Source organism: Malus sylvestris, chromosome 3, assembly GCF_916048215.2.
Source record: "Malus sylvestris chromosome 3, drMalSylv7.2, whole genome shotgun sequence".
Taxonomy (NCBI): domain Eukaryota; kingdom Viridiplantae; phylum Streptophyta; class Magnoliopsida; order Rosales; family Rosaceae; genus Malus; species Malus sylvestris.
The window spans coordinates 7057759-7069115 of NC_062262.1; the positions used below are offsets into that span (position 1 = coordinate 7057759).

Consider the following 11357-nt stretch of genomic DNA (forward strand, 5'->3'; position numbering starts at 1 on the left):
GATCATTCGGAGCCTCAATACTGGACAGAACCCTAGAAGGAGGAGGCATCAGAGGTTGATCATTTGGAGCTTCATTACGCGGCACAGCCCCAGAAGACGAAGGCAATAAATGCCTTTGGAACAAACCCACAAATCTTTGATGATCAAGTAAAACCTGACCATCAGATTCCTTCATCTGGTCAAGCTTCCTCTTCATGTTTGTAGCATAGTCATGTGCGAGCCGGTGCAACTGTTTATTCTCATGCTTGAGCCCTCTAATCTCCTGTTTGAGACTCATCACTTCAGCCGCCAATGATTCAACTTGGCGGGTTCGAGCAAATAGGCGTTGGGCCATATTAGACACAGAACCTGCACACTGAACACTAAGAGCCAGAGAATCCTTAACAGCCAACTCATCAGACCGTTTGGAAAGTAGTCTGTTATCTTTGGGAGTGAGAAGGTTCCTGGCCACTACCGCAGCGGTCATATCATTCTTCATCACGGAATCCCCAACGGTAAGAGGACCAGTAGGGGAGACGAAGGATGGGCGCCATATGTTGTCTGGAGAAGGCGGGGCTGCCTCTTCAACAAGGTTCAAGTCAAAACGACGGTCGGAGGGGCCAGACATTTTCAAAGGTGTTGAAGAGAGAAGAGGTCGGACAAATCAAGATCTTAGAAGTGCAAGAATGGAGCTTCTACTGGTGGATATTCAAGTGTGCTTTGGAACTTAATGTCAGCCTCTATAAAAATCTGCACTCGACGAAGCTTCAGAAATCGAAGAGGCGTTTGCTTTCTCAAAAGCTGGGCTGCTCAGAGACCACGAGGGTCGATCTCAGAAATCGAAGAGGCGTTTGCTTTCTCAAAAGCTGGGCTGCTCAAAGACCACGAAGGTCGATCTCAGAAATCGAAGAGGTTTGCTTTCTCAAAAGCTGGGTTGCCCAGAGACCACGAGGGCCGATCTCAGAAATCGAAGAGGTTTGCTTTCTCAAAAGCTGGGCTGCTCAGAGACCACGAGGGCCGATCTCAGAAATCGAAGAGGCACCAACTTTTCCAGCCTTGTCAGCACCTGTCACACGCACATTCAGCTTTGCGGAAATTATGGGCATTCTGTCGAAGATTTCTGGCGAAGTAGAAAGCACATGAATCGTACTGTTCAATCATCTACTTCCCACACGCAACAGTAGCTCATGGGTACCACATATAACTTTGCCAAAGTTCTCTGACAAAGTTGAGACTACTTTTCCAGCCTTGTCAGCACCTGTCACACGCACACTCAGCTTTGCGGAAATTATGGGCATTCTGTCGAAGATTTCTGGCGAAGTAGAAAGCACATGAATCGTACTGTTCAATCACCCACTTCCCACACGCAACAGTAGCTCATGGGTACCACATATAACTTTGCCAAAGTTCTCTGACAAAGTCGAGACACGTGAAGCTTGCAACTCTCACTACATCGCTCTGACCAAGAAGGGTAAAAGAATAGCAAAGAAACAACACTAACAAAGTTTAGACACATAAATTTTGAAGGCCTAGCTACCATATTATTACCCACAAGGGTAAAGGAACAGTACCACTGCTGGATAATTAGAAAGTCTCGGTGTGTCAACCTCTGTGCTTCATGGCAAGGTAGACTAGCAAACATGCCCAACCTTTACTCACATTCGAGAAAACACTCCCAACAAGATTGCTTGCCCCAAAATCGAAGAGGCATCGCCCTCCGAATCTCGAGAGCCAGACTCCCAACATGATTACTTTCTCAAAAATCGAAGAGAGGGTAAAGGAACAGTACCACTGCTGGATAATTTGAAAGTCCCTGTGTGTCAACCTCTGTGCTTCGTGGCAAGGTAGACTAGCAAACATGCCCAACCTTTACTCACATTCGAGAAAACACCCCCAACAAGATTGCTTGCTCCAAAATCGAAGAGGCACCGCCCTCCGAATCTCGAGAGCCAGACTCCTAACATGATTACTTTCTCAAAAATCGAAGAGAGGGTAAAGGAACAGTACCACTGTTGGATAATTGGAAAGTCCCTGTGTGTCAACCTCTGTGCTTCGTGGCAAGGTAGACTAGCAAACATGCCCAACCTTTACTCATATTCGAGAAAACACTCCCAACAAGATTGCTTGCTCCAAAATCGAAGAGGCACCGCCCTCCGAATCTCGAGAGCCAGACTCCCAACATGATTACTTTCTCAAAAATCGAAGACACCGCTCTCCGAATCTCGAGAGCCACACCCCCAGCATGATTGCTTTCTCAAAAATCGAAGAGGCATCGTTCTCCGAATCTCGAGAGCCAGATCCCCGACATGATTGCTTGTTCGAAAACCGAAGAGGCACCACTTTCCCAACTTCAAGAGCCGGATCTCCTTGGATAAAGCTTGTCTGTAATCTTCACACGCAACATCAGCTTTCCAGATACCACAGACCACTTTTTCAAAGTGCTCTGACAGAGTTAAAACTTGTGAAGCTGGCAGCTCCCACTACCGTGCTATGACCAAGCAGGGTAAAGGAATAGCATTATTACTTGATGTTAGGGAGACTCCTATATATGTCGACCTCCATCCCCAACGGACAGGCAGACCTGCAAAAATGCTCAACCCTTCCTCTTATCTGAGAGGGCACTCCCAACGAAGCCTTTCGAAATATTCAGCTTTCTTTCCCCCCGATAATACCTCTGTAAACAAGCTATACTAGAGCAAGAATATCTCATATCATCAGGGTTAAAAGCAAGAGTATCCCATATCATGCTTTTTCCCTGTCTTTTCCTTTGGCCTTGTTCTTACCTGCAAGACAAGGAGAAAGAGAGCAATCAGTCAGCACTTGGAATCAAGCTTCCAGCCAGGAACTGACTGCCTGGAACCCCCTACCCTGGCATTGCTCTCGAGTACTCATCTTCAACATCTTATGCTTCCAGGGAAGATACCGCATCTGCCTGAGGAACAGATAGGGCAAGTGAGAAGGATACAAGGAAGCATGTGGAGACAAGCGTAACAGCACACGTGCCGATACATCCACTACTCTGTCAAAAGCAAAAGTATCCCATATCAGCAGGGTCGAACGTACTCTAGATTTGATGGACTTGTTTTGACCCTCAAATTCTTCAGTCGGCCTTATACTTTGGAGGAAACCAGAAAACCCTCCAGCCCAGTTCAAGAATAAGCCTGTGGAAAGTTACTTCTTCAAAAGCAAAAGTATCCCATATCATCTCTTCTCATTTTTCTTCTCTTTATCCTTCATGCTGCCTGCAAGATAGGGAGAATGTGAACAATCAGCCGGAGCTCTGATTGCTTACCTTGTCTGTTACCTATTTCAGCAGATCCCCTAGCTCGACGACTTGGGGGACTCCTACTACATGGTTTGTATCGCGCTTGACCAAGCCTGAAACTACAAGTAAGCTTCAAGTGACATTGATACATTACCTTGTGCATCTCCACCAGTTACAGATACCACCCCTGGATGGAGGAAGAGTACTTCCAGAGAAGATTCCACATCTACCTATGAGACAGATAAGGAAAGTCAAGACGATACCACACTCCGGTACTTAGAAGTTTCGTGGTTACGAGATCATTCTCCCACAATATTTCCTAATGTCATTTGTACTAAATCATTCACTTGTACTCCCTAAAGGAGAGCTTGAACCTATGTACTTGTGTAAACCTTTCACAATTAATGAGAACTCCTCTATTCCGTGGACGTAGCCAATCTGGGTGAACCACGTACATCTTGTGTTTGCTTTCCTATCTCTATCCATTTATATACTTATCCACACTAATGACCGGAGCAATATGGCGAAGATCACAAAAAGTGACCGTTTTCGCTACCTAGGATCTATCTTGCAAGAGAACGGAGAATTAGATGGAGATCTCAACCATAGAATACAAGCTGGATGGATGAAGTGTAAGAGTGTATCCGGCGTGTTGTGTGATCGTCGTAGGCCACTGAAGCTCAAGGGAAAATTTTATAGGACGACAATAAGGCCAACGATGTTGTATGGCACAGAATGTTGGGTGGTGAAGCATCAACACGTACACAAAATGGGTGTAGCGGAGATGAGGATGCTTCGTGGGATGTATGGGCACACGAGAAAGGATAAGATTGGGAATGAGGATATCCAAGGTAAAGTAGGAGTAGCCAAAATTGAAGGAAATATGAGAGAAAATCGGTTCCGGTGGTTTGGACATGTGCAAAGAAGGCCTACTGACGCTCCGGTTCGAAAATGTGACTACGGGACAGAAGTTCAGGGCCGAAGGGGTAGAGGAAGACCTAGGAAAACTTTGGAAGAGACCCTAAGAAAAGACTTGATTACTTGGATCTAACGGAGGACATGACACAAAACCGAGCGCAATGGCGTTCTAGGATTCATATAGCCGACCCCACTTAGTGGGAAAAGGCTTTGTTGTTGTTGTTGTTGTTGTACACTTAGATTTGGATGAATTTTAAAATCCTTTAAAATCTTTTAAGGGTAGTCAAACTAAGGGGTGTAGTCAAACTTGGATTTGAGAGAATTTTAAAGTCTTTTAAAATCCTGGTGTAGTTAGTCAATTAAAAGATTTTAAAGGATTTAGAATCTATTAAAATCTAGGTGTAGTCAATTAAAAGATTTTTGAATCCATTCAAATCTAGGTGTAGTTAATTAAAAGATTTTAAAGGATTTTAAAATCCATCCAAATCTAAGTGTATTAAAAAAATTAAGATTTTAAAGGATTTTAAAAAGTTGTGGATTTTGTGGGATTTGAAAGCAAAAACTATATATAACCAAAACTAAAAAGAATCCAACCTCACCCCCTAGGATTTCAAATCCTTCCCCCACAATCCACCACAATCCATTCAAATTCTTTAAAATCCATATGAATTTTGTAAGAGTCTTTAATCATCTTAAATCCTATTAAATCCTATAAAATCTATCACTTTTAAAGGATTTTAAAGGATTTTAAAAGTGATAGATTTGATAGGATTTAAGAGGATTAAAGACTCCTACAAAATTCATATGGATTTTAAAGAATTTGAATGGATTGTGGTGGAAGGATTTGAAATCCTAGGGGGTGAGGTTGGATTCTTGTTAGTCTTGTTATATATACTTTTTGCTCTCAAATCCCACAAAATCCACAATTTATTGAAATCCTCCAAACTCTTAATTTTTTAATACACTTAGATTTGGATGTATTTTAAAATCTTTTAATTGACTACACGTAGATTTGAATGGATTCTAAAATCCTTTAAAATCTTTTAATTGACTACACTAGGATTTTAAAGTTCTCCCAAATCCGAGTTTGACTACACCCCATAAATCTATCCTAATTCAACAAGAAAATCTAAATCCACGAGGACAAGAAATCCAGATATTAATTAATTATTTTAAAAGCTAATTAAGAGATAATTTAGGAATGAGAATAATTTCATAATTCACGCAATCTCATAAGACTTTCCTATTTTCTTAGGATTCTTCAGCATTGGGTCCTATTAAACTAGGGCTAGTCCTTGGTATCCATGGATATTTATCTTTTCTCACTTCCGGTTTAAATGGAGTCGTGGACAGTTAAATATTTAGCATTTGCCACTTAATTACAGCATTTGGAAATTTTTACAGGTCTGTTGCACTTGTATGTTTACCTTATAGTATAGTGATTGCAAAGATTATCTCTGAACATTTAGGGAAAGTAGATGGATCAAACTATATGAATTCAAAATTTTAATCCTTTTATTTTCCTTTTGGTCTAACTATTTACTTTCATGCTGATTGTTTGACAGGTTTAAAAGTTAATAAACCCACATTCGAGTGTTCATTTCTCATTAGAGCTTGTGTTTATGTGGAATCTTTGGAAATTTAGCTTTATGGACGTTTGATTCTTCCTGTTTCATATGAAAGAAGCAGTTGCCCCTTTATTCTTTTTCTCCCTTGTGATATGATCAAATTTGCCCCTCCGGCCACCCACTGATGGTAATTTGATTTGGCGTCTTGGAATTGGTTGGAGCGGGAAAACTCGGGTCCTCCGGTTCTCCAAAAAGTAATCTTGTAATTTGAGACACCATCTTTGCTTGTAATCAACGAGAGAGGAGGGGGTACCTTATATATATCAGTAGGAACATGTTTTTGCATGAAAATTAAAGAAGTCGGTTAATGCAGTAATATACAACGTCAGTAAATTTTTTTGATTGCTTTTTAGGTTACAACTGTGATGTACAGTCATCATTGTAATTTTTCCCAACCGAAAAAATCACACTCAGAAGGAGAAGTAGTCAGAGCAGCCGTGAAGTGTTCGTGGGTGTTCAGCTTCAATGAATTTTCCGACAGATCGAGTAAGTTTGCATAGTTGAGAGATCACAGAGCAAAAGAATAACCAGCTTTCCCAGATGTTGGAAGTAACCTCGAGTCACTAGCCATGGTGTATAATTCAGCGCCCGACATAGGAAGTATGCCATGATCAAGAACAACTTCAGGCCAAGTCTTGCAGACCGCGGCAAAACGAACAAAATCATAATACTAGAGATACTGAACGATGAGCCTTAAAACATCAATTGGAAGTCGGAGATCTGCCCACGAAAGCAGTTCTATCAGATGATTATGCTCAAATTTTATTTACCTTCTCAATTTTTGTCGATGTACGCTTGCAAAGTTACTGTATTTGTCTTCGCCTTTCGAAATACAGGAGATGTCCCTTTTTCTAAGCGATTTCATATATCTTCAACCCAATTTTCCAGTATCTCACAAAAGTTTTTCACAGCCTCAAATGCAGGTACGTACATAGTGACTCTCTAGAGCAAACCCTAATTTGCTTGTCGTTCAAAGTACAATATTTTCTGGAATTTAAATGCACCAAACAATTATTCCCTTAGTGTTGGTTAGGACATTCCTCTTCGATACACTGCATTTCAGATTCAAAACTTTACCCTTTCTATGTAGATTAACGTACAATATCTTTTTTGTTAAAAAAATTGCACCAAACATATCGATGTGGGTGACAACACAGAAAAGATGACAACAATCATAAAGAGGAAATGGGAGATCCTCTCAAGTACATCAACTAGACAGTGAACTTAGAACTTGGCAGTCAGTACCACGTACCAAAAGAAATTTTAAAATAGTATCATTAACTTCCCAAGTTGGCTCCACTTGTAAAATAGAACGTCTAGTTACAAGTTCAACGATTACTTTTGGAATCACATACCCAAATTAAACCATTTCCGAATTGAAAAGTTCAAGTGGCTAATAGCATTTATCGTTGCACCAAATCAAAATCAGTATCAGATCCCTTCTCCCCTTTGAACCGGCCACCGGCGTTCAGTATCGAAATACCCTCTCCTGAAACCCTCTCCACACACTATCGATTTCTACTGAACGATCAAAATGATTAATTTCAACACACACAAAACACATAATGAAACTAAAGACCAACGAAAACATTTACATATACTTCATAAGACTACAAACCGGTTTTTTTTTCCGGTTTACCCCGAATTTAGAAGTAACTTCTAACTCGTGTCGGGATTTTAGGAAAGACAGAGTGACAGACTCCGTTAAAAACGCTAGAGACCAGGCAAAGAAAGCTTTTCGATCCGGTCGGCATATTTTCCTTAATTTGCAAGACAGACCTCTTTCTTTACCTTTTTTAAAGAAAAACCCCCCGGGACCCAATGGGATTAACTAAAGTTACCTAACCTTGAGCAAAAACTAAAGTAACCTAACCCAAAGCTAGACTTTAAACTTTCGACTCCAAAATAAAAATAAATAAAAAAATAAAAAAAAAAAATAAAAAGTTCCCCTGCCACATGTCAGCTAGCAGCGCAGACTGTCTACGTGTTGCGTCTGAGGTTCACCACGATAACGCTCACGTTGTCAGCGCTGTGCCTGGCCAATGCCAGCTTCGTCAGCAGTATCGACGCGTCGGAACACGCCCTGTCCGACGCCACCTTCGCCACCGCCTCCGCCCCCGCGCGCTCCATCGCGGAAGCCGTCCGTTTCCCTCTCAGACACATTCTCGCCACCCCGCATGCCGTTTCGTTCGACACCACGTCCCACAGCCCGTCGCTCGCCAGGATCAGACACTCGTCCTCCACCGTCCTGTCCGTGATCGTCACCTCTGGAACGCAGCTCACGTACGGCTTCAAGTAGTTGTCGCCTGCAAAGAAGACGATGGCCATTATCCTCTCGTATGAAGGTCGCCTCCACAAGGTTTTTTTTGCTGGGGACGTTTTATAGTTTTTACGTACCTATGGCTCTTGACATCGCCAGAACTCCGAGAACCCGTGGGCCGTCCCAGTATATGACCCGCCCACCCGCCTCCTGGATCCGATTCAACTCATCGGGGCGATCCGGCTGTTACAGTAACAAAATTTAAAAAATAATTAACGCAGGTCCATCGAAAAAAAGTGGACTCGCATGTATTATTCCACATTTTTCTCAGCAGCCAAACAGGAAATAAACAATGTCACGAAGGCAATTGACCTTGTGATCAACAGAGAGAGGAAAGGCCTTGCCGTTGCGACAGAGCACGGCTCTCGAGTCGCCGCAGTTAGCCACGACGATCTTATCGGGAGCGATGACTGCGACGACAGCGGTGGATCCGGCAGCCTCGGACTCCGGAGTTTGAAGCTCACAACGGCAATTGCTCACTCCGATGCCGCCTTCGCGGCCCCACGCCACCACCTCCTTGTCCATCCGCACAAAGCTCCTCTCCATCGCTGTCTTCCACTCTTCCATGCTCTCCACTTCGTCCTTCACCAGCTCATGCATCCACTCTCTGCATTTCGTCGCCACCTGGGAAAAATGCAAAACGACCAAATAAATTTCAAACAAGAATTAATTAAAAGTCATTTATGGAAGAAAGAGAATGGAGTCGTTTTAAGTACATGTGAGCAGCCGTGGCCGTCGTAGACGCCCAAGTAATGCAACTGAGCGGCGGAGTCTCGGATGCGTCGGCAAAACGAGGGGTGCACGGACACAGCGTCCTCCATATCTCGACGGCGGCCGCAGACGGAGGACACACCGTATCTGAGCATCTCCCTCGAAGCTTCTGTAACGTTCGATGACGTGGACGCTCGGAACTTCGTTGACTTCTTTCGACTCGGGGGGATTTTCTCTTCGTCCGAAGAACCGGAGCACAGCAAGGCGCTTTCCAACTCCCGAGAAGGCAACGACATCGTACGGGACGCGGCTTTCTTCTGCTTCTCCGAACCTTCCGGTGACTCCGGCGCCGGTGGGGCCACTCCGGAGACGAATTTGAACCGCCGGATCTCCATCCTCCTCCTCCTCGCAGCTCGTGAACTGGTCTCGCAGGCATTCGACGCCGAGTCGCTTTCGCTCACAACTCCGTAGCAAGTCTCCGCCATTTCAAAATTGCCAATACATGATGAAGCTGGAAAATGGGGAAATTTTTTATTTTATTTTTTGAAAAATAAAATGAGAAAATTAATCGGAAGAGAATGCTGGCGCGGTCATGGGAGGAGATTATAAAGGGCACACGAGCCTTTCAGGTGAGATTTTTCAGTGTGATCGAACGTAGGTTATACATTATAAATTATTATACGAATGATGATATATATGTATTAAAAATTTAATAATTAATTTTTTTTATTATTTATATAAAAACATGTAATATACCATTTATATTCTAATCACAATGAATATTTATCTACCTGAGTCACCGGGCCCACCCCAGCTTTTTACGTAGGGACCTTCAACTCTGGCTTCTCTCTCTTGCCCGATGTCGTCAGGGGCAGGCCGGGCAGGAACAAATGGTGCGTGACGTAGTACTCTTCTGCCCAAACAGACTCGTAAATTTTTCCACCGTCGATCTTCTTATATAGGTGTTATCTCGGCCGTCAAGACTAAACACGTGTACCTACTACGCGGAGGGCGGGGATACGTGGGCCAATAAAGAACTGACAGTCAAGACAGCAGGGTGCTTGCTTTCCTGACACGCATGTGGTCTTGCGCGTGGTCTCTCTTCGAGTTTTTTAAATTCGTTTTCCGTTCCAAATTTCACCAGGTGTAGCCATGTGTCCCTCGCTTTCATTAAATTGGGATGATTAAAGTTACTCATAACGACTATTGTCTCAAGGTATTCATAATAAATTTTAATTTTAATTCTTAATAAAATAAATTTGAATCACATTATCGTTAATCAACTATAAAGCTATTAAACCACTCTCCTCTCCTTTAATATAAATGCTATCATTTGTTAAACAAAGTTAGTCATCATGTATTTTTATCACTTATAATGCCATACTTATTTGATAAATCTTAAGAAGGCTCTTTTAACTGTAAGATTTTTTGCCACTTCATATTTTCAATCCAATGTTTTATAGCATTGATATCGAGAACTAACCATAAAATCAATAATAAACTCTCTGACATACATGTTCTGGACATAACATAATAAAATTTTACTATAAAATGTGAAGTGATAAAAAGTTCCAAACAATCTCCTTCACATTTCTCAAAACCGGATCCAAAAAATCTAAGCCTAAGAATCAAATGATCCGGATCATTGAAATTTGATCAAAAGACTACAAATAGAAAAATTCTCTAAAAATTAATAATTGTAGTCGTTAAATCAAATTTGAATAGCTCGAATCATCTGTTTCTTGAGCTCAGTTCTTTTGTGTCTGAATGGAATCTGGTTTCACGTTTCTCTATCTATTTTGTGAAAGATGACAAGTAACTGTCACATTGATTTAATATAAAACAATTTTCCCACACCCTTTGCACAGTTTTGTGTACTTATACCCTTTGATTCTCGTGGTTATTACTCCCGTAAAATCATCATATTTTCAATCATTCAGTGATATTTTTATTTTAAGAGTAATGTTAGATATATTAAATATGCAGAATGATATTAGAGAGATTAATTTTGTAGATTAAATGATATGGAAATTGATAATGTGTTTTTCATTGAGAATGAATATGTTTATTAACACTTCAAATCATAAATCCAATTATTAACTTCAATGTGATTTAGTTTATAAAATTTTATCTATGAATTTATTCTCTCTAAAATTATTCTTATTTTGAAGAAGAGAAAACAATTGACCATCATCTCAAAATTTAAACTTTAGACATCTAAATTTTGAAAGAAAAATATCAATAAATCGTCATACTTAATGTTACTGATGTTATGTTTGATATTAGTGTATTTTGTCTTGCTGTTTGCGTTGGGAGTTTTTATTTAGTTCGAACGACTCTCAAATTTAATCGAAAATGTTTGTACTTTTTTTTTATTAACTTCCTCTTAAAATGGATACTTACTCTTGTATGATTGTGTGAATGATTTTTATATTAACACCCCATAAAATGTTGAATGCACTTCATATTAAAATTTAGTATTAAATGACTTATTTACTCTACTATGCAATGACAATTTTGACCTTATTAGGTTTAA

At 41.1% G+C, this 11357-nt stretch overlaps 1 protein-coding gene across 1 annotated transcript; it reads right to left on the reverse strand.

Moving 5' to 3' along the window:
• Nucleotides 1-7356: 7356 nt before the first annotated feature.
• Nucleotides 7357-9719, reverse strand: LOC126616814 (probable protein phosphatase 2C 24). The gene is made up of 5 exons (XM_050284938.1): nt 9613-9719; nt 8827-9332; nt 8423-8734; nt 8188-8293; nt 7357-8096 (listed from the first exon to the last, which is right to left on the reverse strand). Exons 2-5 carry the CDS (start codon nt 9304-9306, stop codon nt 7771-7773), a joined length of 1224 nt encoding a protein of 407 aa, XP_050140895.1. The 5' UTR covers nt 9307-9332; nt 9613-9719; the 3' UTR covers nt 7357-7770.
• Nucleotides 9720-11357: the final 1638 nt, after the last annotated feature.

What these genes read in the sequence shown, in the direction of transcription:
- LOC126616814 (XM_050284938.1), bottom strand. Translation starts at nt 9,306, where the DNA reads ATGGCGGAGACTTGCTACGGAGTTGTGAGCGAAAGCGACTCGGCGTCG. An exon ending in ACGGCCACGGCTGCTCACAT is followed by an intron (nt 8,735 to 8,826) that starts GTACTTAAAACG and finishes CATTTTTCCCAG; the next exon opens with GTGGCGACGAAATGCAGAGA. An exon ending in CTCTCTCTGTTGATCACAAG is followed by an intron (nt 8,294 to 8,422) that starts GTCAATTGCCTT and finishes TTACTGTAACAG; the next exon opens with CCGGATCGCCCCGATGAGTT.